Source organism: Oryza brachyantha, chromosome 12, assembly GCF_000231095.2.
Source record: "Oryza brachyantha chromosome 12, ObraRS2, whole genome shotgun sequence".
NCBI classification, from domain to species: domain Eukaryota; kingdom Viridiplantae; phylum Streptophyta; class Magnoliopsida; order Poales; family Poaceae; genus Oryza; species Oryza brachyantha.
The window spans coordinates 14,379,417-14,406,990 of NC_023174.2; the positions used below are offsets into that span (position 1 = coordinate 14,379,417).

At 39.5% G+C, this 27,574-nt stretch overlaps 4 protein-coding genes and 1 non-coding gene across 11 annotated transcripts; 2 read left to right on the forward strand and 3 right to left on the reverse strand.

The window, feature by feature from the left end:
- Positions 1–701: 701 nt before the first annotated feature.
- On the reverse strand, positions 702–4,648 carry LOC102715815 (probable inactive purple acid phosphatase 1). Its single transcript, XM_040529918.1, has 12 exons — positions 4,227–4,648; positions 3,966–4,057; positions 3,766–3,832; positions 3,562–3,684; positions 3,385–3,477; positions 3,166–3,295; positions 2,591–2,672; positions 2,327–2,459; positions 2,054–2,259; positions 1,839–1,964; positions 1,447–1,759; positions 702–1,274 (listed from the first exon to the last, which is right to left on the reverse strand). Exons 1-12 carry the CDS (start codon positions 4,383–4,385, stop codon positions 969–971), a joined length of 1,830 nt encoding a protein of 609 aa, XP_040385852.1. The 5' UTR covers positions 4,386–4,648; the 3' UTR covers positions 702–968.
- Positions 4,649–5,310: 662 nt separating this feature from the next.
- On the reverse strand, positions 5,311–5,383 carry TRNAK-CUU. Its single transcript has one exon. It is a non-coding gene; the product is annotated as a tRNA-Lys (tRNA).
- Positions 5,384–5,521: 138 nt separating this feature from the next.
- Positions 5,522–11,845, reverse strand: LOC102705967 (diacylglycerol kinase 1-like). Of its 6 annotated transcripts, none has more exons than XM_006664070.2 (8): positions 11,677–11,845; positions 9,051–10,190; positions 8,479–8,845; positions 8,319–8,395; positions 6,844–6,963; positions 6,283–6,447; positions 6,069–6,206; positions 5,522–5,996 (listed from the first exon to the last, which is right to left on the reverse strand). In XM_006664070.2, the coding sequence occupies exons 2-8, from the start codon at positions 10,182–10,184 to the stop codon at positions 5,847–5,849; spliced, it is 2,151 nt and encodes a 716-aa protein (XP_006664133.1). In that variant the 5' UTR covers positions 10,185–10,190; positions 11,677–11,845; the 3' UTR covers positions 5,522–5,846. The 6 variants fall into 6 exon arrangements, with proteins under 6 accessions (XP_006664133.1, XP_015698769.1, XP_015698771.1 ...); XM_015843283.1 differs by having other exon boundaries at positions 9,051–10,197; XM_015843285.1 differs by lacking the exon at positions 11,677–11,845 and adding an exon at positions 11,420–11,434.
- Positions 11,846–14,584: 2,739 nt separating this feature from the next.
- Positions 14,585–17,309, forward strand: LOC102716089. The gene is made up of 9 exons (XM_006664607.3): positions 14,585–14,885; positions 14,949–15,415; positions 15,494–15,539; positions 15,646–15,726; positions 15,997–16,116; positions 16,379–16,477; positions 16,558–16,617; positions 16,724–16,818; positions 16,920–17,309. The coding sequence occupies exons 1-9, from the start codon at positions 14,667–14,669 to the stop codon at positions 16,993–16,995; spliced, it is 1,263 nt and encodes a 420-aa protein (XP_006664670.2). The 5' UTR covers positions 14,585–14,666; the 3' UTR covers positions 16,996–17,309.
- A 580-nt stretch (positions 17,310–17,889) lies between these two features.
- On the forward strand, positions 17,890–25,844 carry LOC102706615. Of its 2 annotated transcripts, XM_006664073.3 has the most exons (18): positions 17,890–17,942; positions 18,166–18,208; positions 18,331–18,404; positions 19,050–19,115; positions 19,205–19,276; positions 19,935–20,007; positions 20,516–20,553; positions 20,702–20,815; positions 23,066–23,182; positions 23,278–23,358; positions 23,458–23,526; positions 23,622–23,699; positions 23,812–23,976; positions 24,412–24,516; positions 24,599–24,667; positions 24,765–24,827; positions 24,920–25,038; positions 25,150–25,844. In XM_006664073.3, exons 1-18 carry the CDS (start codon positions 17,940–17,942, stop codon positions 25,634–25,636), a joined length of 1,836 nt encoding a protein of 611 aa, XP_006664136.1. In that variant the 5' UTR covers positions 17,890–17,939; the 3' UTR covers positions 25,637–25,844. The 2 variants fall into 2 exon arrangements, with proteins under 2 accessions (XP_006664136.1, XP_006664137.1); XM_006664074.3 differs by lacking the exon at positions 18,331–18,404 and having other exon boundaries at positions 17,898–17,942.
- Positions 25,845–27,574: the final 1,730 nt, after the last annotated feature.

Here is a 27,574-nt window from a genome sequence, read left to right on the forward strand (position 1 = left end):
GCTCCCTCGTTTTTTTACGTATATTTCCTAAACAGCTAAATAATGTGTGCTCTTTTAAAATCTATAGAAAATTGTTTTACAAAATTACATCAATTTATTTTTAAGTTTCTAGCTAATATTAATTATGCGCTAATCTGTTGCCCTATTTTTTATGCCGGGGGAAGTTCCCAACTCTCTCCCCGAACAAAGCCTAAGGGTAAAACATACAAGAATCACATAATAATGTCATATAATTATATAGGTACTACGTAATCCGAAGTGAAAACAAAAGAAACATTTGGTACATATTCTGGATGTAGGTATAAAATGGGGGGAATTTTAGTATCCTTGAAAAAGTATCTTTATATTAAAATTTATTTACCTCAAGGTACATGTTACATAAATGTACTGGATTTTACACTAGAAAAATATGATATCTTCGGATAACTTCTCAAGAATAGTAAAATTGTTCATAAAATAAAATAGTGACACAAATCTTGTAGTCTTCTCTGGTATAGTATTATGGGTACTTGTCATACAGTTCGATCACCAAGTAAGAAAAAATAACACACTTTTTTGTGAGGGAAAAACATGAAAAGCTTAATGAAGATTATTCCTATAATTATGATTGGCATCACGAACTCATCTTTTGTGCATGAGGTATAATTAGAGGGCATGTTAAGGCAGTTTTGGTCAAAAAAAAATAAAGTGTGAAAATAATTTGTAAATATATGGATTGATTGGGCATATTATGCATCAGCAGCTTTATTTACTTAGCTCTTTATTGTTATAAATTGGCAGTGTGACTGGATAATTGCTTCTCTCTAAAAACATGGCTAATTGCAACTCAGACTTCAGCTGATTGGAGTTTTATTCAGTCTCCTTATTCACTGGTTCACTAGATAGTCCAGAGGAAAATAGTACAGTGCTGAGCATATATGCTTAAGTCACATACTAATACTTCACAAAGATGAGCCAGTGGAGACTGCTCATACTGCCAAGGTGGTTCTTGGGCAATTGTCAATTGAGCAGGCCAAGATATCTCGGTAATCACGCGAGATTGTAAATTGGTCATAGACCTTGCCATCCCGGCTCTTCTTGTACTCGAAGAGCAGAGTGGAATGGTTGAGTGCAGTGAGCTTCGCAAATCCGAAGTCGTGGTCCCTGTAGAAGCTCCAATAGGGCACATTGTCTCTGAAGGGAGAAAGCATCGCACCGCCACCCCCCACGATTACGTGAGTCGTTGCGTTGAATTGACCACTGTAATGGTTTGAACCGTCCTGGACACACCGGTTCTGCAACATGACATTTGTTAACTTTTGACAAGATTTCTGAAGCTAAGCTGCTGAAATAGTACATTTCTACTGTAGCAAGTCCGGCAAAGTAGTTAGAAAGAAAGCTGGCATGGTGTGTTGAATTCCTTTCTGCCACATAATTTGTTGTTAAGAATATAGGATGGAGGCTTGCCTGATAAATGGGGCAAGTGCGCTCGTAGCTGTGTATATGACCGAAAACCGCAAGATCAACCTTGTACTTCTGCCAGAGTTCCTCGAGGCCATCTCGGCCCATCGGTTCACCATATGACCCCATCATGATCTCATACCAGCTTGCAGATGAGTACCCAAGAACTCGGTGTGCAAGGAAGATGAGCCATGGTTGCTTTGACCTGTCGACCGATGATAGGCATTGCTCAATGAATTTATACTGCTCAGTTCCTGGCCTCCAGTCCTGTTCAGAATCAGCTATGCAAAATCTGAACATGCCATAGTCTGTTGAGTACCTGGAGATAAATTAACAATTATTTCAGCAGTACATAAACATGTGAGTTCAACCAACGATGGTTTTTGTGCTAAAATTACCAGAGTTTTGCCCTATTCTCAGCTGGGACATAGAACATGGTCTGAGTAGGAACACCACATTCACCACCAGAATCGTTATGTCCATAGAATGACCCAGTTCCAGGCCAATCTCTCTCATGATTACCCCTGAAGAACAGAAGATATCACAATTCAATCATTATTACCTAAACTATACTAGTTATTACTTCTTAATTCTGAAAAAATAATGAACTAACATTCCAATCATGTATGGAACAGTTGAAGCAATTGGTTCTATTTGTGCTGTAAACTGGTCCCACTGAGACAGATAGCCATTTGCATATGAAATGTCTCCATTGTGGATGATCATGTCAATGCTATCCAGTTCCTTGATTAGCTGATTGGTAGTGTATAAGGAGGCTTGCTCATAGTTTCCATACTCGTCAGAACCATCTATGTATGCCTGAATAAGTAAAATGTGAGTTAAAAGACTGAAGTGAAGTGAAAGAAATAATACAGAAACTGCACACCTTTCCCATGTCCCCAAAGATCACGACACGTTGCATAGAATCTTGGCCAGGATAAGGTGATGCTCGGAAGCTGTAAGACTTGCTCCAAATGTGAGTTCCATCTTGTAGTCTGTGAACAAGCCTGTAAGTGTATCTGCACACAGAACCAACAAGAAATCATGCCCGTTTGTAGCCTACTCTACAGATGACTCTAATCCAGTGAACTAAAAAAGGGAAAAAGGAACAAAAGAATGCTGGTTGAAGGAGGTAGTGTAGATCACATACAGGGTATCGGGCCACAATTCTTTCAAGAAGCTTGTATGAATATAACCAGGGTCGCGCCAGCCGACTGTCCGTGCAGGTGAACCTGTAGCAAGATTTTGTACAAGAAGACACAAAATGCCAATTTTCAACACACCAAGTGATCATAGGGGAAACTGTTTTAAGCTCTTGAGGGGACATCCCCTCGTCTATTGCATGTTATTCAAATAGTCATCAAAAAATATAAAAACATTTGTAAAGATAGATTAATATGTGATATATCACCACACAAACATGCAAGTTAAAATATAACTTCTACAATCAATAGCAAAAATAACAAATATATGATTATGAGTATGTGCATACTATTCACGGTTTAATTTGTTATTTTTGTTATGAATTGTATAAGTCATATTTTAACTTGCATATTTGTGTAGTGATATATCACATATTAATCTATCTTCATAAAAATTTTCATATTTTTTTATAATTATTTGGATAGCATGCAATAGACGAGAAGTCGACGAGAGAATGTCCCCTCGAGAGTTTAGAATCCACGCTCGTGATCATAGAAATAGAAAAGATACTGATAAACGCACCACACATGCTATTTCTGCTGAAGGTCAACGTTCCAGCTGGAGAAAGTGTCAGAGATCCGCCTTTATGACCCCATTCGACAAATGGCATAGCTTCCTTGATGCTGTATCCACTTGTCCATGTGACTGTCATCTAGTGTGATATTAACAGTGCAGTCACTAAACTCAGGAAGATATTTGAAGATGAACAGGCTATCAAGCAATCAAAGAGATTGGGCTCACCTCATTCCAAGATTTCCCTTGCGCTAACCGAGGGTAGACAGGTGCCTTTGGATTTTCAAAGGATACTTTGTTTGAGACAGCAATCAGCTTTGGCTGTATAACAGTGCAAAAACATTGTCAAGAAAATGCCACTTCCAAAAATTGTTCAAAATTTGAGACGATAAGCTGAAATCCTACTGCGGAAAGGCCTCCTGAAAAGAGTGCAAATGAGAAGTCCGCTCTCTGGTTGATTAATTGCAGCCTCAAGGAGCCCTTGCCAGTTTGATTGTAGGCGTCATTCTTGAAATTTGCAAGCTGGAACTGTAGAAAGCTTTCCAAAACTCAATCCATGATGCATCATGCATAGCAGCATAGACATGAACTGGAATGGAGGACACCAACCTTGATAGGTGCTGTACACAAATTGGGTGGGAGGTCTCCATAGTATTCTGGTGGGCATATTTCAGCGCTACAAAATGTTTCAGACACAGGTTGCTGTCATGTACTTGTTCCATAGTTCTAGTACACAATTTGGACAAGATATATGTAAAAAAAAATTGAAACTTAAGATATATGTAAATCAACACATGATTGCAGCTGACCTGAATTCTGAAGGAGAAAAGACACCTATCCAGTCGTCATTGGAGGGTTTCGGATGGAAGAACTCAACCACCACCCAGTCACTACTTTGACCCTGAAACACATGTAGCCACAACCAAAAAGCAGTACATGAGATTTTCACTGACCTTAACCTTACTAAATAACCTGATTGAGACTATGATGCAGTATAGTTAATGCCTTGGAGCTAGCTAATAAGTAATAATTAAGCAGTGTTCATGGTCTGTATGGACAATCAAATTAACCTCGAGGCCAAGAACCGTGGGGTGAGCCTTCACGCTGGCTGAATCAGCAGCAGCAACCGTCGCCCTCTCGATCGCAATCCTCGACAGCGGCTGCTCGTCGCCGGTGGCGCAGCCGACGGCGACACATGCAAGAACCACCCACCGGACGGCCGCCGCCATGACCGAGAACCTCTTTTTTTTTTGCTCCAATTCACCCCTGCAAAACCTGAAGCAGTAAGCTGGACAGCAGATTAATTTATGCTGAACGGGAGAGTGTTCAGTTCAGAGGCCAGGAAATGGTCAAGTGGGAGGAGGAAGAAGAAGAGTGTAAGCTAGCCGGCATTTGAGCAAGAAAGAAGCAACGGCAAGTGATCAAGTGGAGGCCCCAAATGAAGTAAATAATCATCATTGCGTTGCATATTTGCACGCTCTTTGAATCTGTAGCTTGCATTTGGCAAATTAAACAAAACCAAGGAGTCAATGACGAACATGGTTTTGGACCTTGGAGCAGATAATTTCTGGTTTAGACAAGAAAAGAAGAATGATGATATATAAAAATAATCTGTTCTAGAAGGAACTGAGAGAACAAAAATAGAGGAAGAAAAGAAGAAGAAGAATGATAAATAAAATTTGTTGTAGAAGGAACCGAGGGGATTTTTGTTCTAGAGGAAACCGAGGAAACAAAACAGAGAGAAATGAAGAAGAAAGAAGAAAAAAAAATGAGGAAACAAAACAGAGAGGAATGAAGAAAAAAAATGAGGAAACAAAACAGAGAGAAATGAAGAAGAAAGAAGAAAAAAAATGAGGAAACAAAACAGAGAGAAATGAAGAAAGAAGAAAAAAAATGAGGAAACAAAACAGAGAGAAATGAAGAAAAAAATGAGGAAACAAAACAGAGAGGAATGAAGAAAAAAAATGAGGAAACAAAACAGAGAGAAATGAAGAAAAAAAATGAGGAAACAAAACAGAGATGAATGAAGAGGAATGAAGAAAAAAAATGAGGAAACAAAACAGAGAAAATGAAGGGAAAAAATGAGGAAACAAAACAGAGAGAAGTGAAGAAAGAAGAGAAAAATGAGTAAAAAAGGGGAGAATACTTTAATTTCGCCCACCGTGGGGCTCGAACCCACGACCACAAGGTTAAGAGCCTTGCGCTCTACCGACTGAGCTAGACGGGCCTCTTTGTTGTTACAAGTTCTTTCACTTTTCTAATTTTAAGCAAAATACACCAAACTTGAAATGTACTGGTAGCACATTTACATTTTCCTCTGAAGTACACATCACAAGCATGAGAAGTTCGATAAGAGAAGCTGAAGTTCCCACAACTCAAATTAGCTTTGCACACAAACTGGCAAGTGGTACACTGGTATCATCAGTGCTCTAAAAAGCGAACTGGAGTGCTAGACAACTGGAGCTAGTTGCATCAGATTTCGCAGCTCTAAAGCGACTGCTTTCCAGTTATCTCCAGGTAGTGCTCTAAGCAGCTACTAGCTTTCATCTCACGAGCTCTACAAAAATTTACAGGTTATACACAAGCACAATCAAAGTGGGGAAAATTATCGTGCTTGTATGTACAAAATGATCAGGTCCAGTTTGGTAGAGGCCCAGAAGGAAGCCACAATCAACGTGTGGTTATATCTCCTATAAAAGCCTAGAAGCTATTTCCTGGAGGAGGGTTCTCTTCTGCAAGGCAGAGATGATGCCGCTGTTCTCGGCGTTTTCCAGAACGTCGGCCATTATGGAGGCTGCATGGCCGATCGGTTCTTCCGAAACTCTCTTCAGCATGAAAGCCTTCAAAAGGGGTGTAAGAGTAAGTGTGGAGGACAACATGCAGTTACATATGTAAAAGGGGAAGAGAAGAACCTGGCAATGATGAGAAACTTCTATGGTGCATGGCTCCTGTGACCAAGGCTCTCCATCGACTTGAATGGGCATTGTGGTTTTGATCCCGATCTTTATATGATGCCCTTGAGCTAACCTCTGGGCACGAGAAAGCCCTACCTAGAACAAGGTTAGGTTATCCGTAGGTGATTCCAAATGACAAAGGAAGCTCAATCAACAAGATAGTCATTCAAACCTGCAGCCTTCCAAGATGCAACATTCCTGTGAAGCTAACTACTTCTAGCATCTTGTCATGCATCGACTGAGGGTGGAAATTGTCAGACACATCATCCTCGTTCTTCCACAGATCAACCCCTCCCATGTAGCTCCGAATATTGGCAACAAGGATACCTTCAGAGTCCTTCAATTGAAAGAATTAAAATTTAGGTGCTCTACATTCCTGTTTTTCCTGGGAACTGCCCAAACAGGCCATAGGGAATTTTTCCACGTGCTCAGCCACCATCATTGCTAATTGCAACCTAATCTTGTCCACATCCAGTTTTCACCGGATGAGAAAACCAGAGATGAACACCCCCTACATGGTATAATCAGGATATGCTACTACATTATACCCAAAGATTACTACTTGTGAACAGTGATTGATCAACTATAAAATTATAGTATCTTAAACTCAAATAATTTATCAATATCATGTGTACTTGGGCATCATATTTTACCTTGCAGATATGCGTATATATTAGCTTAACATCCCATGGAAAATATGATGCGAGAACAGAAGCAATATGATGCACTTTACCTGAGGAATATTAATTTTGGATCCATCTATTTCGAGCTTAACATCCCATGGAAAATAATCAAATGTGTTCTCCATGATATTTTTTGCTCCCTCTTTTGCATAAAGCACCTTATTCATAAACTACAAAGAAATTGTATAGCATTGCTGTCAAAACCAGATTTTCAAACACAATGGAACTATGGAAGATAAGGAGATAGAAAATTAGATAGACATGGAATGTGTGAACCTGATTGTTATTTGATGTCCAGTTATTATGGAGAAAAAAGCTTATGTTGATTAAGTGGAGAAAAACCAGTCTGGGCTTCCCCACAAAAAAGTGATCAGAGAAAAATAAAATAATAATCCAGGATAAGCAAGCTCTTTTTTTCCAGAAAATACCAGCACAGATGTTAAAAAAAAAACTTCTGTTAATCGCAATGTAATGAAATCTAGGTTTCACGATTCCTCATTAATAAATTTCCTTCAACAGATTTAGAGTATACTGCACTCTAAATCTGTAATATTATATATGCTAACATGCAAGGTCTATCTTGCATTCCTGCACAGTTTCCTCTACTTAAGAAGCACTTCACATTTCTTTTTAAGATTAATGTGCTATTCAACAACTATTAATCACCTATGGTTACCAAGTGGTGCTTAGCTATTGTGCTGAGCTGCACTTCGGAGAGGGTCATCATGGAGTTCATCAATAAACATGTATTTAGCAAATAGCAATAGGCTCTGTGTGAGTTGAATTTTCTACTTCATACATCGGTAATAGCTTGTTACTTTTAATATTGTGAATCCCACTTGGTTTGGATAGTTTGTTAGAGCAGGTACAATAGCAGGCTATAAGCTAGCTATAAACATATTTTAAGAAGAAAAGAGAAAAGAGGAGTGAGCTACTAATTTGTAGCCAGCTGCAGCACGGACTCCAATACACAATGTGTGTATGACATGTGAGACATGGTGGTATATGTTTTGTAGGTAGCTATTGTATGAGTTGGCTATTAGATTGGCTATAGATGAATTGAAGCTAGTAGTTGGCTATACTATTGAACTTGCTCTTATGAGTTATAATAGATTTGCACATCTTTATATGCATCAGCCAGAATATTTGTTCCATTACCTAGAAGTCCCCAAAAATGAATGACAGCAATGTTGACCATGGCCTAACCAAATCATCAATGCCATTTCAAAAAGGAACATATTTCCATTCAGTCTCAAACATGGGACTGGCAGTGGTAATAGCAGTTGAACACAATTCAATTTGACGGTATGAACCTTCTATTATAAGTAAAGTTCATTATAATATATATAGGGGCTTAATATAATATATGGGGCTTATCCAAGAGTAACATTGTAGTTTCTATTACACAAGTATTGACATGAAGGAAGCTAAAAAAATATATTGTTCTGGAAAAATATTGAACTGAACCAGTGCAACCAAGAAAAACCACTAAACAGTTAGTTGGAAGACAGCAAGCTGGTATTACCTGACTATAAAAACGCTCAGGGTTTTCCTCCCTCAAATTGTGGATATCTAAAGCAACCTTTGCATCACAGCCAACCCCTGAAGAACACCAGCACACAAAGTTCATCAGTCTATGAAGTAATCTGTTTGAGAAACAAAGCTAAGAAGCTGCATGGACATACCAAAATAGTTGTTCATGTATTTTGGTGGTGACATAAGTTTCCCTTGGTTGTCTTTTATTGTGATCTTCCATCTATCAAGAACAGTAACTGCTGCATGCTCGACATCTTTCAAAACTGAGAACAGACCTCCCTGTTTCTCAACAATACCAAGACCACCACCCCAAGACAAAACCCTCGCAAGATCATTACCAGTACCAGCTGGAAGGATGGCCAAAGGTGGTGGAGCTTCAAACTTCTGTTTCTCAATGGCATCCAGGACCCAAGCAACAGTGCCATCTCCACCACAAACAAGAACCCTAAAGTGGGGCACCTTCCTAAACAAAGTTAAACCAACTTCTGGTCCTTGCTGCTTACTCAGCTCAATGACCTACAAAAATAGGCAGTACCATAAAACTGGATTCAAGGTTTATTATTGAATATTGATAGGATTAACAATTAAAGGTGGACCATTAACTGAAGTTTTTGGGTTCAATAATAACAAAAACTTAGGAAGCATGTAATAGAGAAATCAAAGAGAACATATAGTTCAAAGCCAATAAAAGATTTTAAGTAACTACTGCTTGCTACACAACCTGGATAGGATTAAGAAGGATCTGTAAACGTTGTCTTAGTGAATCACCGCACTGCGCTCCACTTCTCTTGTTAATAAAAACTAGCAATGGCCTAGAATCAGAAGGAACATCCACGATTTCATATTTCTGATTGTTTTGTATGTGTGAATCCTCAAGTTGGCCGTTCGGTCTGCTAGTTGTGTTATCGGTCATGAGCTGTTTATCGTTCTCTGATTCAGAGCTTTCGTGTACTTCAGGAAGTTCACCATTGACATGATCTTCTCTCCTCTTAGCTACATTGTTTGCTTCGTGTGTATCTCCTTCAATATCAGATGGTGGGTCAATAGTACCAGAGCTATCTGAATCAACAGAAACGGTATCCTTTCTGTACCTTTTATTACGACTCCTGATCCTCTCTCGGACATTGGAAGCCAATTCATTAGCCCCATGTGTGATAGAACTGAAAAGTCCTGCTGCGCCTGTCCAATGAAGCTCCTTAACACAAAGAGGTGACAATATTAGCCGCTTCAAGGGGCCCAAATCACAGATATCACCAGTTTCTTTAGATAGGTTGTTATGACAATCAACATGCACTAGTCGTTGGCACCACATACAGTACCAAATTGGAGAACCAGCGAGGAAAGCTCCATTGCAAGATTCATCACAATAGCAACAGAAAGAATCTTCCTCAGAGCGATCTGATGTGTCAATCCACTGTACACCCCACTGATGAATGACATGTTCGAAACCAACCATAGAAATACATTTGCAATCTTTGTGCGCATTTCCTGAGCAACTAGGATGTGCAGTGGCGCCACAAATATCACACTGATGAACAACTCCTCCCATATACTGTGGAGATGAAACAGACTTCAAGCATACACAACATTTCAGACCTTTACTGCGAGAGTCAAATTCTTTTCTCCAAATGTGGGAAGCGGCAGGGACCTTATCTTTCAATTTCTTGTACTTCCTTGCCCTAGCTCTGATAGCTTTCATCAAACTCAAGCTGATGTTCTTGTTCAATTGATTGACAGTATAATAAATTGTCACACCACTAACAGACGCAAAAATGATTGTAGCAATTATGACAGACCAATACTCTGATATGTATGCCGAAACATCACTCCAGCTAGGATACATCATCTTGTCCATTCTGCCCTGTAGTCTATGACAAGCAGAAGTTAATTTGATAAATTCGTCAGAAGGGAACAGGTGATTATGTTTTAAACTTTTTTAGCTAAATATGCAACAGTAAATGGTTATGAACTGATACCACTGCGAAACTTGGTATTTGTCAATAAATGTATCATTTACATGTTGACCCTACATCCATTTGTTAGTGTTACCACTGATTGTTTGCAAAACTGCAAAAAAAAAAAGGCTCGTTTGGCTTAGAACTCTTGAAAAACAGCTTCTACATGTTTCTAAATACAAACGATCCATGGCTGAGAAGCGCCTAACTATTATGTGATTATGAAAAGCAACAAATCTTTTTGGCAGGCTGGCTATTAGGAGGTGTGTGCTAATGTTTGAAAAATAAATTGTCTGGAATGCCCAAAAACTGCATGTCTGCATCAAGCATCAATAATTCAGATTTTTGTACATGTTCATTTGTGCTTACATTCTAAACTATGAAAAGGAAATGAAATTTCACATTTCTTTTCTGTACCACAAATTATCAGATTTTTAGAATATCCTACACGTTACCAAATCCAAAAGATCCAAAGATTTGAACCCTTTTTAACAGCATGGACACGGCTCTCAAGGTTTCTACTGGCGGCAAACAATATGGAACAAAAAAAACAAAATACAAGCATGAACATGACCAATCTCACTTCAGCATCATGCTCCATTTCTGAGGGTCATGTGTGATCTCCAGGGGCGGATCTATTGTGGGACATAGAACCTGTTGTTAAGGCCATTACTAAGGCAGATTAAGGACGATCCGGAAGAGAACCTATCTAGGGTTCATAATGCAGATTCCAGAAGTGAGAGAAAAAAAAAAGGTAGATAGAGAGAGATGAGAAGAGAGGATGTGGGTGGACGCTCACCGAGGACGGCAGCGCCCCTGCTCGGCGGGGGATCGGCGCAGGCGGTGGGAGGAGAAGCCCTTCCTGCGCCGCCGCGAGGAAGCCCGCCCTCGGCCTCGGCCTCGGCGGGGGAAGCGCGGGCGGAGCGGGGGAAGAGAGGACGGAGAGAAGAGAGATACATGCATCTTTTTGCTTACGACGTCCAAGAGAAAACACTAGCACCCCTATTTTTTTTCCTTATATGTTTATAGACTTATAATAGACCAAAATTTGAATTTTTCACAGTTGATTTTAGGGGGTTTTTTTTACCAAATTCATTTTTCGTAATTGGCTTTTAGATAACTATAATTAATATACCTGCAAAATAGTACCTATCGCCAAGAACTCGCTCAGCCACGCAAGAACCCTCGTTACTTAGGGCATCCTCTCCACTGCTCCCCCGCACACCCCAATTGTCTGAAATCATTCCAGAAAACCCTAACAATCGCATACATCCACCAGTCACCAGCGGGCATAGAACCCAGAACCACCACAAGAATCCGATTCTTCTCTCCTCCCACGAAACGTAAACCGAGAGAGGGAGAGAGAGAGGGAGAGAGACACAGCGATCTCACCTCACGAGGCCAGCTCTGCCTGCTCACCGGAGGCGGGGATCAATCAATCGCGGGCTCACGAACCAATAATCTCTCACATTTCGCCCGCGCGCGCTCGATCCCCCCTTTCCCCTTCTTTCCCCTCTCTGCTTCTTGGATGCTGCGGGAAGAAGAGGATGAAAGATCGAAAGGCGAGACGTAAATATTTTTTTTTGGATTATTAATTAAGTGCGAGTTAATTAGGGTAATTAAACTGGGATTAGCGGGTTAATTACGCCGGGTGTGGGGGGCCTCCGCTCCGACGCAAGCATGTCGCCACGTCACCCGGGCCGTATCGTGGCCGTCGGTGCGCGGAGCGAACGGGCTGGATTGGATGTGATGGGTGTTCGCTTTTTGGATTAAAATTTACGTGGGCTTGATTCGGATGGCCCCACCGGTAGCTTTGCACAGTTTTGGATACGTGTAGGCAGCTTCACCTCTTTTGAAAATCGAGCTTAACTAAACGGTTTTAGTTTTATGAAATTGAGATTCTAGGACTCGAATTTCTAAAATTAACTCTAGAAGCAAAAGTAGTAGAGTCAGGTAGCACCTTTTATACACGTCCTTAAGTAAAGTATGTAGTGATGGTGTACATTCGTTCGAATCTAACACTCTCTCTAGCTCATTTTTTAAAGATTTTTTTAGCCCACTCCACTCCTATTTTACGTGGAGTTTGCATGAGCCAAATAAATTATTAAGTCATTTGTTATTTTTAATTGAAGTTGATGGATAAAGCGTGATTAATTTTAAAGCACGCTCTGCTATAAGCATATCTAAAATGACTAGATTGGTAATTTTGGTCTAGTTTTAACTTGTCAATGGGCTATTTAGTTTAAGAATAGAGTCGACCAGTTAACCATCCATGTGTTCAGGATGTATTGCAATGTAGGATTTTCTAGAAACTTTAGTCTATATTTCTCCGCAATCTACTCTTTTCTTCTAATAATTGAAAGAAAATTAGTGATGGATTTAGGATCCAAAGGTTGGGGGCTGATTACCTTCTTCAGTCCCCTTTCTTCTTTCTCCTCTATTTCCCTCCCCTCTACTCTTCCCTATTTTTCATAGGGGATCCAACTTGTAGGAGGCTGGAGCCCCGTCAGCCCCCCGCTAGATCCGCCCCTAAAGAAAATAGCTAGATCATACCAAATGATAACCTCATGTTAGGTTAGGAGTTGATCCATCTGTGTGGTTATGTAAAACAAAAATCTATTTAGTGAAAAATAATTCTTAAGAGAAACACACAGTCTCATGCTCACAACAAAGAGTATGTGAACTTTGATATCATCTTGATAGTTATGGGTGATGCCCTACTTTCTACTTGAGTTACGTGAGTATAAAAGAACTAAAGGAATATGTGCACACTCACTTGTCTCTTACTGTCTCCCTTTCACCCTTTCATATCGTAAGACTTTTTAGTTTTGCTTAAATTCATTTATTGATGAATATATATAATTTATATATATATCTAGATTTCATTATCATCTATATGAATCTAGACAATGTCTTACATTACAAAATGGAGGGAGTACTTTATTTAGAGGATATTGTATTCTTATCCAAAGTAGAGAGAATAACTATATTTTTTACAAATAAGTCTGTTTTTTTAACGTAAAACATCTGCATACTTATTCACTAGGTACTCTCGCTTAGTTGCTTTACCGAGAGGGTATTGTAATCTTATCCAAAGTAGAGGGATGCGTGAGTTAAAAATACGAGAGCAACGACATCCACTATCAAATATAACCAGGTTTTCTTTTCTGCTACTATTGGACTTTCTAGTCTTGTTTAAATTTATTTATTGATAAATATATATAATTTATATATGTGTCTAGATTCATTAGTATCCATATGAATCTAGGCAATGCTAAAAAGTCTTACATTACAAAACGAAGGGAGTATAAGTGCAGTATAAAAGGAATAATAGGTAATGCACATGTCTCTAAGATTTTATTTTGCCCTATTTATTTTTGTCTACGTTGACCATTCGTCTTATTCAAAATTCTTATAAAATTATTGATTATTTTGTTATAATTTGATTTATTACAAAAGACGATTTACCCATGACTTATAATTTTACATATCTTGAAAAAAAATGAATGAGGAATGGATAAATATAGATCCAAAATTCTAACGCTGTCAAATAAAGAACATGATGAAGTATGATCTTTAAAAATTTTATATATGAAATTTGTATTAAAATATTATACATTTATTTTCTGCAACTTTATAATGTACAATTAATTCGTTTGTACCATCAAATAATTATTATAAATCATTCATGTTTTCAGCCATTTAGCATAAAAGAACGTATCCATTGTCGTGATGAAATCGATTTTACGCTGTTTCAGTACAATAGCCAGATTCGTAAGTGTAAGGTAGTTTTTAGTTGTATGTATGCATAATGCTACATTTTGGGAAAAAGAGAGTAATTATTTTTGTTTCAAAATATTATTCCAAAATAGATATCAAATTTAAAAGAATGTCATTTTCAATCAAATGAGAAAACATTAAATCTGATTCCAAAGTATAGGCCCAAAATCTTTAGCAGTAATCAGTTACAAAATTGAAATGGACATTAAACCCCAAGAAAAGAAAACCCTCTGAGAGATATATAGCACTAAACTACACCCATAATTCCACTCTTCCAATCGTACGGACGCCACTTGCCCCAGCATCAGCACCGGCTTCGATCCAACGGCTGAGAAAATTCGCATGCGACTGATTTAAAAAAAAAAAAAGCAAAACCGCCCTCCCTTCACTTCACTAGCCGTTGCTGCTCCCGACGCCGCCGCCGCCGCAAAGAAACCCTTTTTACGTTACGCTTCTTCTCCTCCTCCTCCTCTATAAATTTTGGTTCGATTCATCTCGGCGGATTTGGACGCAAATTTTACTCGCCATCAAACCGAATTACTCCGGGCTGCTCGTCGGAAGGATTTGATCGAGTGTTTTTTTTGTGTGTGTTTTGGTTGGTGATGGCGATGGCTACGCCGGTGAGGAGGGCCAGCAGGGCGAGGCGGCCGTTTGCGGTTGTGGCGGTGGCGCCGTCGGCGGCGGAGATGAACCGGGAGAACGTAGATGGAGAGGCGCTGTCGTTCTCGCAGTGCCTTCGGCGGTTCGGGAAGCTCGCCGTCGCCGGCGAGGCGAGGCCCGGCGGTGGCAGGGTGGCCAAGAAGTGCTCCACGCCGGCGGCGGCGTCGAGGTCGCCAAGAACGGGAGGAGGGAGGAGGAGGAGGGTGGGCTGTTCGTCCGGTAAGTGCTCGACTCCGGCGGCGTACGACGCGCCGCGGGCGCCGCTGTGGGACTGCTCCGAGGAGCGCGAGAAGATCAGGGCCAGGCTGTCGTCTCCCGACGACGACGGAGCGGAGGCGGAGGGGGAAGGGCGGCGCGGCGGCGGCGATGGCTCGAGGAAGAGGACGAGGAGGAGCGTGGCGCTGCGGGAGGCCATGGTGGGGCTCCCGGAGCCCGGTGAGGGGCGCGTGAGGTACATGGTGGACACCTTCGAGAGGCTCCTGTCGCTGTCCAGCGACCCGGGGCAGCAGCAGAGCAGGTGCGCGACGGCGGCGACGAGGAGGAGGAGGAGGAGGAAGACGAAGAAGACGCCGGAGGCGAGGATGACGGGCCCCTCGTGGCCGCCGGCGAGACCGGACGAGATCGACGTGTCGTACCCCTCCATCGCCTCCTCCTCCGAGGTCTCCTTCTCCATCCATGGCGTCAGGCTCAGGTTTCTTTCTCCATTTCTCGCACATCGATTTCGTGCTGTTCTTGCCGACGATTTCTTCCTCACCATGGAATTCTTCAGGAGAAGCAGCGCGCGAGATGAACCCCGGCTGCGCAAGAGAGGCGACGTAAGCTGCGTGTTCTGTGAACTGTGAATTTTGTTCGGTTGAATTCTTGAATTTTGAGATGAAATCGTGGTGATTTTGTGAGTGTTCATCTTGTTCGTGATCACAGAGCATCAGCTCGTCAGAGAGGAGCTGGAGTAGGAAGAAGATAGGCGTCACGATCCAGCGTCCTTTCAATCTCAGGACCGAGGTATCATCAACACAATTATTACAATGTTCAACTTAATTCATCTATATTTTGTTCTAAGAACATATCAACATTTCATATGCTTGTTCTGTCAATCATGCGAGCAGAGTAGATTTTTTTTCTTTCTACTTTGGCAAAAAAACATCATTCTTTATTTGCTTTCGAATTCCAATGCTTGTTCTGCCAACCATGCAAGCTGATGGAGGATTATACATGTTTGCACGGCGAGTTGATGAGTGAACTGAACAAACTGAATTTTGTGTCTGGTTTCAGAAAAGAGGGAGGATGAAGGAGGAGAGCTTGGTTCAGAGGATGAAGAACAAGCTGATGGAGGAAGAGAGGCTGCGGAATCCGCTTGCGCAAGGTCTCCCATGGACCACTGATGTGCCAAAGGTATATTATCTATGTTTCTTTGGAAAAACTTTCTGTTCAATCAAAATTCAGCTGCACAATGCTAGATTGAGCAATTCAAAAACTTTGTAGTACATTGCAAGAACATTGTATGGAAATTTAGACAGGTACAAATACAGAATGATAGGACAAAGAAATAATATAGGATAGTTCAGTCTAAGTGCACATCTTCTTGTTGTCGCAAGTGATGATCATGCTCTTGGTTTTGGTTAACTGCAATCTTCCTTTTGTTGATTATTTGTAGAACCCAATGAAGCCTCTGATGAAAGAACCCACTGAACCGATTGATGTTGTGCTACATAGCGAGGTTCGCGCAGTCGGTCGTGCCAGGTTTGATCACCAAGTGAGTAGTAGTACATTTGTAATGCTTGCTCGCCATTGACGAGTTCCTGAATGTTGCAATGCTCATCTTCAAAATTGCAGGTCGCTGAGCGCAACAGCTTCCTGGAGAAACTGAACATGGAGAGGGAGAGGCAGCAAAAGGTACTACACCTACATATCCTTTTGAAAATTCAGATGCAAATATGTAATCATGTTCTTCAAGAATGAGCTTTGATGGAGGAAACTGAGATGTGGCATGTGTGTGCAGCTGGATGAAGAGCTTGAGATTAAGCAGCTGAGGAAAGAGCAGGTGCCAAGAGCTCATCCAATGCCGGATTTCTCTAGGCCATTTGTGCCGAAAAGGTAAATGAATCTGGTTGTTAGCATTTCCATTACCTAAAAAAGGAATATCTAGCTGTTGTATTTCAGGTTAATTCAGCTAAGTTGTGTTGTTGCAAATGCAGGTCAGTGAAACCTCAAACAGTTCCAAGAGAGCCAAAATTACACCCCAGGCTAAGTAGGAGCAATTCCAAGACTTGATTTGCTGCCTTCAGAGATCCATCATTTCCTCCTGCGTGTACAACAAAATGGCAGTAATGATCATCAATGTTACATAGCCAGTTTGCTGTTTTGCTAATGTGATAGGCTAATAGCAGTTAGCAACTCTTTTCTCGTCTAGAATAAGGGAACTGTCATCAAACTTCTCTGAATTCAGAGAAACTGACTATTGATGAGGTAAAATGTTGGTTCAAATGTGTAAAAAAATTACTATGTTTTTGGTCACCTTATTCTGGCATTGACGTTGATACTTGTATTAATTGATTATAGTCAAGACAAATCTGGCAAACATAAACAAAAATTATCATGAATAACTTTGTTACTGTGATGAGTAGATAAAAGTAAAAACAGGTTGATAAACACTGCTCAGTTTTGCACATGGAGAGTTGTTGATGAAGTTTATTGCAGTGGTCATTCTGGAGGGAAAACTCTTCCAATTTCCGAGAGAGAATTTGAAACGTGACAAAGGAATTGTTCACACATCCGAAAGACGAACTACCTAGTTTGGATTATTTCTGCATCTTGGCCTGTATTTTTTTTAACCAAATTGTATATTGAGGAAACCGGGTGAATTTAACCATTTTACACGTTCTGCAATTATCCTCAGGAAACCTGTGGTCTCCACTGTCAGTCTGAACCAGTAACAAAACATGAACATCCCATTTCTCGTTTAATTTTCAACAAACATTTGAATTTACCACAGCATTTTACATTTCAAAAAAAAAAAAAACCGCACACACACACACACACACCCTGACCCAGTTGTTGATCGGACAGCCCAGCTGCTCAAGCTGGGCCGGCCCATCTACGCTATCTGACATGTGGGTCCCACTATAAAGTGTAAAAGGATAATAATTCGGAGAAGGAAAAAAAATATTTGGAGAGGGAAAAAAAATCGGCTGACCCCGCGAACTACTCCGTCCACGATGGTACGTACTCGAGACTCCCAATCCGGAACCCGCGAATTCTTGCCCCTCCCCTTTTTTGGGGATTTAATCCGCGCAGGAGACGGCAGATTCGGTGGCAGGCGACGCCGGCGGTCCGGCCGGTCGTCGCCGCGCCCGATTTGATGCAGATTTCGTCGGGCTCTGGTTTGGTTTTGTTTCGTTTCGTTTTGATCCTTTTCGCTTTCGTGGGGGTGATTGATTTCAGGAGAGGAGGGCGGCGGCGCGTGGCGGCGACTACGACGAGCAAGGTGAGGCTACTGGATTTGGTTTTTTTTTGGGGGGGGGGGGGGTTACTACCTCCTTTTGATTTTTTTGCGCGGTGAATATTGAGGAGTTGGGGTTGTGTGTGTGTGTGCGCGCGCGCGCGCAGATCGCCGTGTGAAGGGCACCGAGGTGTTCGTCGGAGGGTTGCCGCGGTCGGTGACGGAGCGGGCACTCCGGGAGGTTGGTGTTCTTCCAAGAGTCACTCTGATGGTTGATTGGTAATTTGGTATTGAGGAGTACTACCTAGAGTACATGTGTTGCGTAGGTGAAATACATGAGATGTTTGTGTCCGATTGTGTTGAGCTAATGTTTCTATATAATGAATGTTGGCTGAATTATTGGGTGATAATGCTATGTATTGCACTGCGTCGTATCGTATTTCTCCGCCTACTCACTCGTCTTACTCAAGAAAACCGAAATAAGATGTACACAAAAAATGGGTTGCTTTTCTGTACTTGAAGAGGAGATGGGTAATAGCATAATAGGTTAACATGGATAAAAGCAGAAATGAACCTATGAGCCTCCCTTTACCTGAGGGCATCATGTTAGAGTTGCCATCCAAATCAAATGTATTGGTGAAGTTCCAATATTCTGTACTTTATGGATGCAGCTTGGCTATCTGTATCAAGCAAAGTTTTTATAGTTTATGCATGAGTTAGAGACTTTGAGTTGTTAATTATTGATATTTCAGATACGCCTGTTATAATTGAGCTTAGTTCTGAGGGAACTAAGAAAGTCGGTTGATGTGTTAACCTGCACTTAACTCATGCAAAAAGAAATGTCTCTCATTTTCTTGGTCACAACTGACCTGTGTAACATCAACAGTTATTTTCTCCTTGTGGAGAGATTGTGGACTTGCGGATAATGAAAGATCAGAGGGGCATTTCAAAGGTCTGATATTAATATAACATTTCATATGTTTCAGTATATGGTTTCTTAATTTCTTATATCCAGCATTAACGTTTATTATATGCTTTCAGGGATATGGTTTTGTACGATTTGCAGAGAGGGAGTGTGCTTATATTGCTAAAAGGCAAAAAAATGGTTTTGAGGCAAGAATATCTAACTTCCTGTTCAATGTTGTCATATTTTCCATATTCCACATCATGTATACATATGTCCAAATGCTTTCTGATCCCCTGTTTTAATAAATTTCGTATATTAGCTAGGAAGTATCTGATGCCTTTGTCTTTTGCAGGATTTCCTTTTCTGAAACTATGTTAAACTAAAACAGCAGAAACTATATATTGTTATGAAAAGATCCTTTATTGATCTATGTAAAATTGTAAATAAATTGCCTGTAGCTACCAGTTGCAAAACCTGATTCTCATTGTTTCGATATTCATGGAGCAAATCATTTTAGATACTTTAGTTCTTACATATTTTCAAACCTTATGTTGTACCTATCAATATCATAGTTTTGCCTGCATCTTTATGACTAGTTTCTTCACTTTTGTATGTATCCACTGATTGTTTCCTTGTTTTCAGCATGTTTTGTTACCTACAAAAACCATAATGTTGCCTGTATGGTTAGTTTCTTCATATCTTGATGTAGTTACAAGTGCACCCTACTTTGTCTTTCCATGTATTATTGTCCTAGATATTGTGTTCAGAGTTATTTCTCATTATGAGTGAGCCAAGGTTTTGAACTGCATAGCTATGCTTCATTTATTAAACTTAACACATGTAATGTTATTGTTTCTCTGCCAGCTTCAAGGAAAGAGACTTGCTGTTGATCTTTCATTGGATCAAGACACACTCTTCTTTGGGAATCTTAGGAAAGGTAAAAATTACCCATGATGGACTTCTGGTATCACAATGCAGAACATTTATTAACAAAAGGACATTGTAGTTGATTTAAAAAAGCACGAGTGCATGACTGCTAAAGCCATACTGTCTGTCGACCTATCTTATGTATGTACATGTTTTTTGTTCACATTTCTTTCCTTGTTTATGAAAGAACATAAGAAAATCATGTGATCTATTAGAATTTTGCAGTCCCATGATCTCACATGCACACATTCCTGCTTCATTTCTCCTATGTAGCCCAATTCCATTTGCTAGTTTTGTTTGATCAACTTAGAGGCTAAGCCACGGAGTAATGAGCACCCTATCCATACCTGGTTAACACAATATGTTCTGAGCGAGGAGTTTTAACCAAATTTCAGTTTATATTGTGAACAGCTGTTACTTTTTGTTAGAATGTTGGTCTGTCAGGCCTTTCAGACTCCAGACCAAAATCTACATGTTACCATTCTAAATTCTTATGAACTTTTCTCTTTTTTGGTCAGAATGGAGTATAGAAGAATTTGAGGAATTGATTCACAAGGTAAGATATTTAGCACCTTGATGGGTCATTGGGGGAATGCCCTACCAGCGTTGATGTGGAAACATGATTAAATCCTTTTGTTTCCATCATTTTTTAAAGAACAATACTGGGACACATAGTTAACCTTATAGTGCTCTTTGATCTACAGACATTAAAAGATGTTGTTTCCGTTGACCTTGCGATGGCTCGAAACCATGATTCTTCAAGTGGGAAAAGACGTCTAAACCGAGGCTTTGCATTTGTGCGGTTTTCTTCTCATGCAGTAAGTCTTTTATTACATATTTTTGTTAATTTCATCATCCAATTGGTTTTGTGGTGAAAACGTTGACCCTATAATATTGGTAATTATATACATATTTGAAATTCTTCATTGTCTGTTTGATTTATCATTATATTTAGGTGAACGTAATGCGGCTTTCCTTTGTCATATTTTGTTGCACCGAACATAGCTGTACCTTTTTTTTTATCAGCATTCCCTTAATTCTAAGTTTACCAAACCCCTTCCAATTGATTTATCTTGCAGGTATTGACCAACAATATAGCCTCTTATCTTTAAACAATCTTTATTGGATAAAACCATCTGACTAAAATATAGGGATATGTGTAAAGTTAGTTTGTCTCTTCTCCTGGATCCCTGATGAATGATTCTACCCTTTTATGATGTGCCTTAAATCTATCTATTACAAACGAAGCACATGATCAAATAGTTGCTTGCATATCATAAATAATGCTCTCTACGAGATGGGGAGTCAGATGATGGTGCATTGTCACCAAGTTGCTAGCATATCCTTATCATCTACTGACAAGAAAATCAATCCATATCTTTGACTCATATACTCAGTGTTATTATGGCGTAATGGAATGCATTTTTCTCATCTGATATTTTAAAGGACTGATTGGTGTTGCACATGAAAATGGAAACATTGCCCTGTTGATTTGCATAAGCCATGAAATGAAAACAAATAGTTTGATACTTCTGAAGGAGTCAACCATATCCAATATCCTTTAGAATCAATTGTTGGACATTTATTAAGAAAAAAAAGAGAGTAGAGATTGGTGTTATACCGTTGCCAGATTTTCTATCTCACAGAGATTCTATCTTTGATCCATCCCTAATCTTCACAAGTATTTCTGTCTGTTATTGAAGTTCATTTACTAATTATAAGATAAAGCTATGGTGATTATTGGTGTACTTCATTTTTATGTGAATCGACAACCCATCTTATCCAATAGATCATAGATGGCTCATAGTGGAAATTTCTATCTGGTGAGGCAATTGCAGGGAGGGATCATAGTTCAACAAGATGAGCTAAAGAATTGTCATTCCAACAAATGTATATCTGCTTTCCCTTTTCTGATCTTCAACATTTCTGATTTTTTTCCCTATTGGTAATCAACTTCAAGAAAATCTCAATTTATGAGATCACAATAACCTTGTCACTGACATCAAGTTAGTGGGCTCCTGATATCTGAACTATCCATTTCTAATGACCTAAATCCAATCCATACTACTATACTACTCTTTTTGGTGATACTCTCTCATAAGCAATGTCATGTGAAACCATGCAACATTTTTCCTGTTTCTGATACAGTTCTGTAGGATGTCATGTCACTTTTGTGGAGGAAGGACTTAGGACTTGACCAGTTGAAGGGGTATATACTTGGTTTCACCAAATGCCAATAAAACTATTATTTAACTTTATGAAACGTTGTTGATTCTTCATTTTGTCCAGAGATCAATTGCTTTTCCTCTAAGACCAAATTGCTAACTTTTGATAGTATCTAAAATTCAAGGGACGTTCATCCCTCGATGAATGTTTTTACTGCTTTAGTTGCTATTTTTTTTAACCCAGAAACCTCTGGAAAGAGCAGGTGTCAAAACACACAGCAACTAATAGGTAACACTGTTCCAATGTTTAGCATGTCAAGTGTCAGAAAAATCCTGTACGAATAAGAATGAAGAAATCAGCATTTCACCTCATTTGTACAAATTATGTTGACTTGAAAATTACTTTTGTGCCGCCTTATGTTATGAAGCTGCTATGAACCACGATCTCTCCTCCCATTGGCCATCAGCATTCCCCCTTGTATAAAAAAATCAAAGAGAAAATCTAGCAAATGCCATTGACAAACACTTAATTCTAAGAAATGTCATCGACGGGTGTGAGTTCTACAAAATGCCATCAAACAAACCATTAGCATATCCTTGGCACTGTTGGCTCTCTTAGCTTCATTTGCACACCATTATAGTGCTCACAATCTTGGTCTGACGTTGTACTTACTCTGCTTGAGGTTCACCTCTGACAGTAATCATAGATTCATCACTGCCAGTTCCAAGTCACATCTATATCTATCTACATTTTATCTTGGATCATCACTGATCTGAGGTTATGTCGCTGATACATGAGCAAAGGACAAATATCTGATATATGGAGAAGGTGTTCTTGAGTCCATGGTTTCTGAATCTATCCTCCTCCTTTGATTTCTTCCCCCCTAAAACTATCAATCACAGGCTGCAGCACACGTACTTCGCATTGGTTCCAGAACAGATTTTCTGCTTGGTGGATTGCATCCTGAAATAAATTGGGCTGATAAAGAGTCTCATGTGGATGATGAGGAAATGGCCAAGGTAATGTAATGGATAAACACATTCATTTTCTTGATATTGGTATAGATACGCTCTATTTGACATGTTTTAATTTTGTTTAATTTCTTTATATCCAGGTTAAGACAGCTTTCGTTGGGAATTTACCAGCAAATGTTACTGAGGAGTATCTGATAAAGCTTTTTGAACATTGCGGAGAGGTCTGTGCACCAATATGGTATCCAAATGTGTGCATTGACAAGTTTTATTTTTAATAATGTTAAATAAATCTGAAGAGTAAAGCACTAATGTTTAATTAGGTAGTACGAGTTGCGATCTCAAGGAAAGGACAATATCCAGTTGGATTTGTCCACTTTGCCTGTCGTACAGTAAGTATTTGTATACGTCTTTTCAATCTTATTGAGTTTTATAGGTTGAATTCTCATCCAAGCTGTTATCATTATTTTTTTTTGGTTGATGGAAGGAGCTTGATAATGCAATAAAAGAAATGGATGGCAAAACAATAAAAGGACCTGACCGAGGACCTGCTTTTAGGATCCAGGCATGAATTAGAATGTCATTTCTGTGGAGCAACTTTTAGCTTCTTGCCGCTTACTTATTTGACTTTTCTATGTTTTGGTTTGACAAAGCTGCATCCCTGTTTATTGCAATAGGTCTCAGTTGCTCGTCCTGTGGTAGAGAACGATAAAAAGAGAACTCGTGAAGAAGTGAATACTAGAAGATCAAATTTATCAAGAGACAAGATAGATCATTCTTATGGAAGACATGGACACGATTCATATGATCGTGAAGCAAAAGCTCCAAGGCTATATAATGAGGTATTGATGATAAGTTTATTTTACCCTGAAGGATTACATCTGAGTTAGCCCTTTACTCTCAAGCTTATATCAATTAGATCTGAGTAACTGAGTTAACCAACTCTCAAGCTTGAGTCCACTGTTTTATTAGTCTGAGATGTCACAAGGTTCATTCTGTAGATTTTGACCAGTTTATATAAACTAGCCTACGTTTTGGTTCGTTCTTTAGGATTTTTTATTTGTAGCGGTTTCTATACACTCAACTCCTTTTTTTAGTCTAATTGCAAAACAGGGCATCACTATTCCAGCTTCATGCAGTTGAATCAGCAAATTATGGTCTTTACAACTTTAGATTTTTTATGGATGCTTAATTGAGGGAATAAATTGCATAATTCAAAAAGGAATGGCATGTGTATTGACGTGATAACTCTTTTGTGCCCTTTTTCTTCTTTGCAGGTGTCTGGTACAGACCCCTATGAAGCAGCTGTTGTTTCACTACCTTCAGCTGTCAAGGAACTCTTGCTTCGTATTCTACGTCTTGGAATTGGCACTCGATATGACGTGAGTAATTTGTACATAAGGTCTCCATTTGCCCTTTTTGGGTGCGTAAAACATGGTCTGCCTGTCCATTTTACCTTTTCAGATAGACATTCATTGCGTAAAGAGTCTTAACGGACTTCCTGAAAAAGCTGCAGCTGCTGTCCTTAATCAGGTATGGAGTTGTTTCATGCACATTATCTCTGAGATCACCTGTTCTACCATATATTCTCAGCTAAAAAATGACATCATTATTCTGATTCTGCATACAGTTTTTGATATCAGGTGCAGATAAACACAATAAAGGAGACTATTTTGCTTCATTAATTGCTAAGGTTTTTATTACATCCCTTATTTAATATTTGACCTTTTCTATTGCAGTTTTTTTTTTGGTTGATGTGTTGTATTTTGTCCCCTTCTTTTGCAGTACCAGGCTGAGACATTTGGCTCAGCGCTAATGTTGCAGGGTTTTTCTCATTTTCCCAGAAATCCTGAGACACAGAACACACGATTTTCACACCAAGATTACGAGTACACAGCTTCTGGGTAGGCTGTTTTTTTCAAAGACAATGAAACATAAGATGTGCTTTTTTAAAAAAATTTCCTACATCTGTGTAAGCTTTGAACTTGGCACCATTGATTCTGTATTGCTTGCAGGAGTAGCAGATTCAACTCCTTTGTTGATTATCCGTACCCGTCTTATGTGGACGATCCAGCATCTTCTCAGTCAAGGAATGGAAGGTATGCTGAAGACAGACCTGCACTTGTAAGATATCCAGATTCAAGGTCACGACAAGAAGAAATAGTTCGTATTGAAAGATTCCCAGAATCAAGATTAGCACATGAACCAAGACATGACACTGGAAGGCATCTAGATATCGGGTACATACAAGAACGGAGTTCGAATATTGACAGATCAGCTCAAGTAGCTATTTCATATAGGGAAGGAGAATACATATCTGCTTCAAGGTACAACACTGATACAGGCCCAGCATTCAGTTCCAGGTCTTCTGCTGAATATTCTACTGCACGCCAACAAGTAAGGTTCGATCCGTTCACAGGCGAAGCTTACAAGTTTGATCCCTTCACCGGTGAGCCCATAAGGCCAGAATCAAACCCACGTCACTCAGGAAGCCTATACTGACTTGATTGATTGAAGCTACATTTTGGACATGGTAGATAGGATTGCACACCTGCTCTTGCATGTTGTACACTAGTGTATTCGATGTGTATCCTCAGCATTTCAATGCTAAATGACCATTTTTATGCATGTCACTGGATAACTATGGTTGATAAAGCAATAATATGTTCTATGATTTATGATGCCATCTGACAGTATGAACCAGGGAAAACTAAGCATTTGTTAGCATATTCTGATGGTCACTGCATTAGTGGTCTTTTTCTGCAGATACTTCGGCTCCCATCGTTTCACAGTTGCAACTGCTTATAAGCTAAAATTTGAATTTTAGAACTTAATTTTGGATTTGATTTTGTGTTTTTTTTCATCGTGGTTTGTTCTGCACATTTTGCTTTTAAGTTGCTGTAGACATGTATATAAAAGTTTTATTTGCAAATTATTTTTCGTTTGCAAAATCCCGTTTTCACCTTTTCTTCTAAAAAGCGAAACTATGGGAGCCTTCATATATCAGTACTCTCATCTTGTTTTTTTGGTCTTAAGATTGACTTCTTTTGTTCACTTTAAACACTGGCTAAGGTGCCTTTCTCATATTTACTCATTCAATGTATTTGCAAGCAAGAAAGCTGATTGACCTGAAACTTCCTGCTGCTATTCCAATAATACTGTCTTCCATCACTTGTTCACATGTCTCTGTAACTTGCACATCAATACCTTGAGTAATGTACTCGATACTCATACATAGAATACAAATTTATGCATAATTCATCGCAAAAACGAAGAATAGGTCATGCGTATGAACAATTTCCATATTGTGAAAAGGACAATGATGGGAGTAGAATTGGAGTAACTGGAACATGATGAGGGTTTTATGATAGTGTTGGTACAATTGTACTGACCATTTTAATGGAATAATTTTAGTGGAATAAACACAACAGGGACATCTTTTCAATCACACTGATGAAAAAGATTAGATTAGTTAAATCTGAAAAGAAATAATAGTTTTAGTCAATCAAACGTTTCATCAACTAATTGGATTTAATGGATGCAAGCTGGATATGCATGGTAGGGTAAATCCCTATGATTGGTCTAGTGCCTCACTTGACAGTATCCTCATCACATATGGACTCATCTTTGTGATCATGTGCGAATTATGGAAGATTCTCTACAGCAAAACTATGAAACTGTACATACACCTCTATCCATATGCAACCATTCATTCACATAGTTGTTCTACAAAAGAACATTGAGAACATTGTTCTTATCCTTTTACTCTTTTTTGGAGAGAATCTCACAGTAGTATTACTCTGAAAAATATGAAATAATTTTCAAAAAAAAAATTGAGTTTACCCTTCCATTCTTTTTGTTTCATCAAAAGAAGCAAGCTTTCACTGGTCAAAATCAACACAAAATTTGTTGGATCATCCATAAGAATGAATCCACATTCATCTCAAGAAAACTGAAACCAATCACAGCAAGTTTGTCTTTCTTTTTTTGTTTTAAGATAACCACTCATAGCAAGTTGATGTGGCCAACCAGACATGCTCAACAAACCAAGAAAGCTGGTGAAGATGGCCAGTCTAGATGAGAAGACATTGCTACAATGCAACCAATTGGGTCTTCCAAGAGGACAGAAACAGTGAACAGTGATTGAAGAAAGCATCAGCTCACCCCCCATGATCCATGGAATAAAAATTACAAGTAGGTGACCAGTGATGCACAACAACCAGTACTTATTAGTGTCTTAGTCCATGGCAATAATCTTCATTATTCAGGGACCAAACCCTAACTAAACGGTGGTTATGCTGTCAATCAGGGCTAGTGGACCACCCAATACCTGTGCACACACCGGCAGCATTTTCCCTCCCCATAATTTTGTCAGTTCTTCAAACTAAGCATCATGCCTATGTACTTGAAACTATTAAGTTTTGTCATGTTGGATTGCGA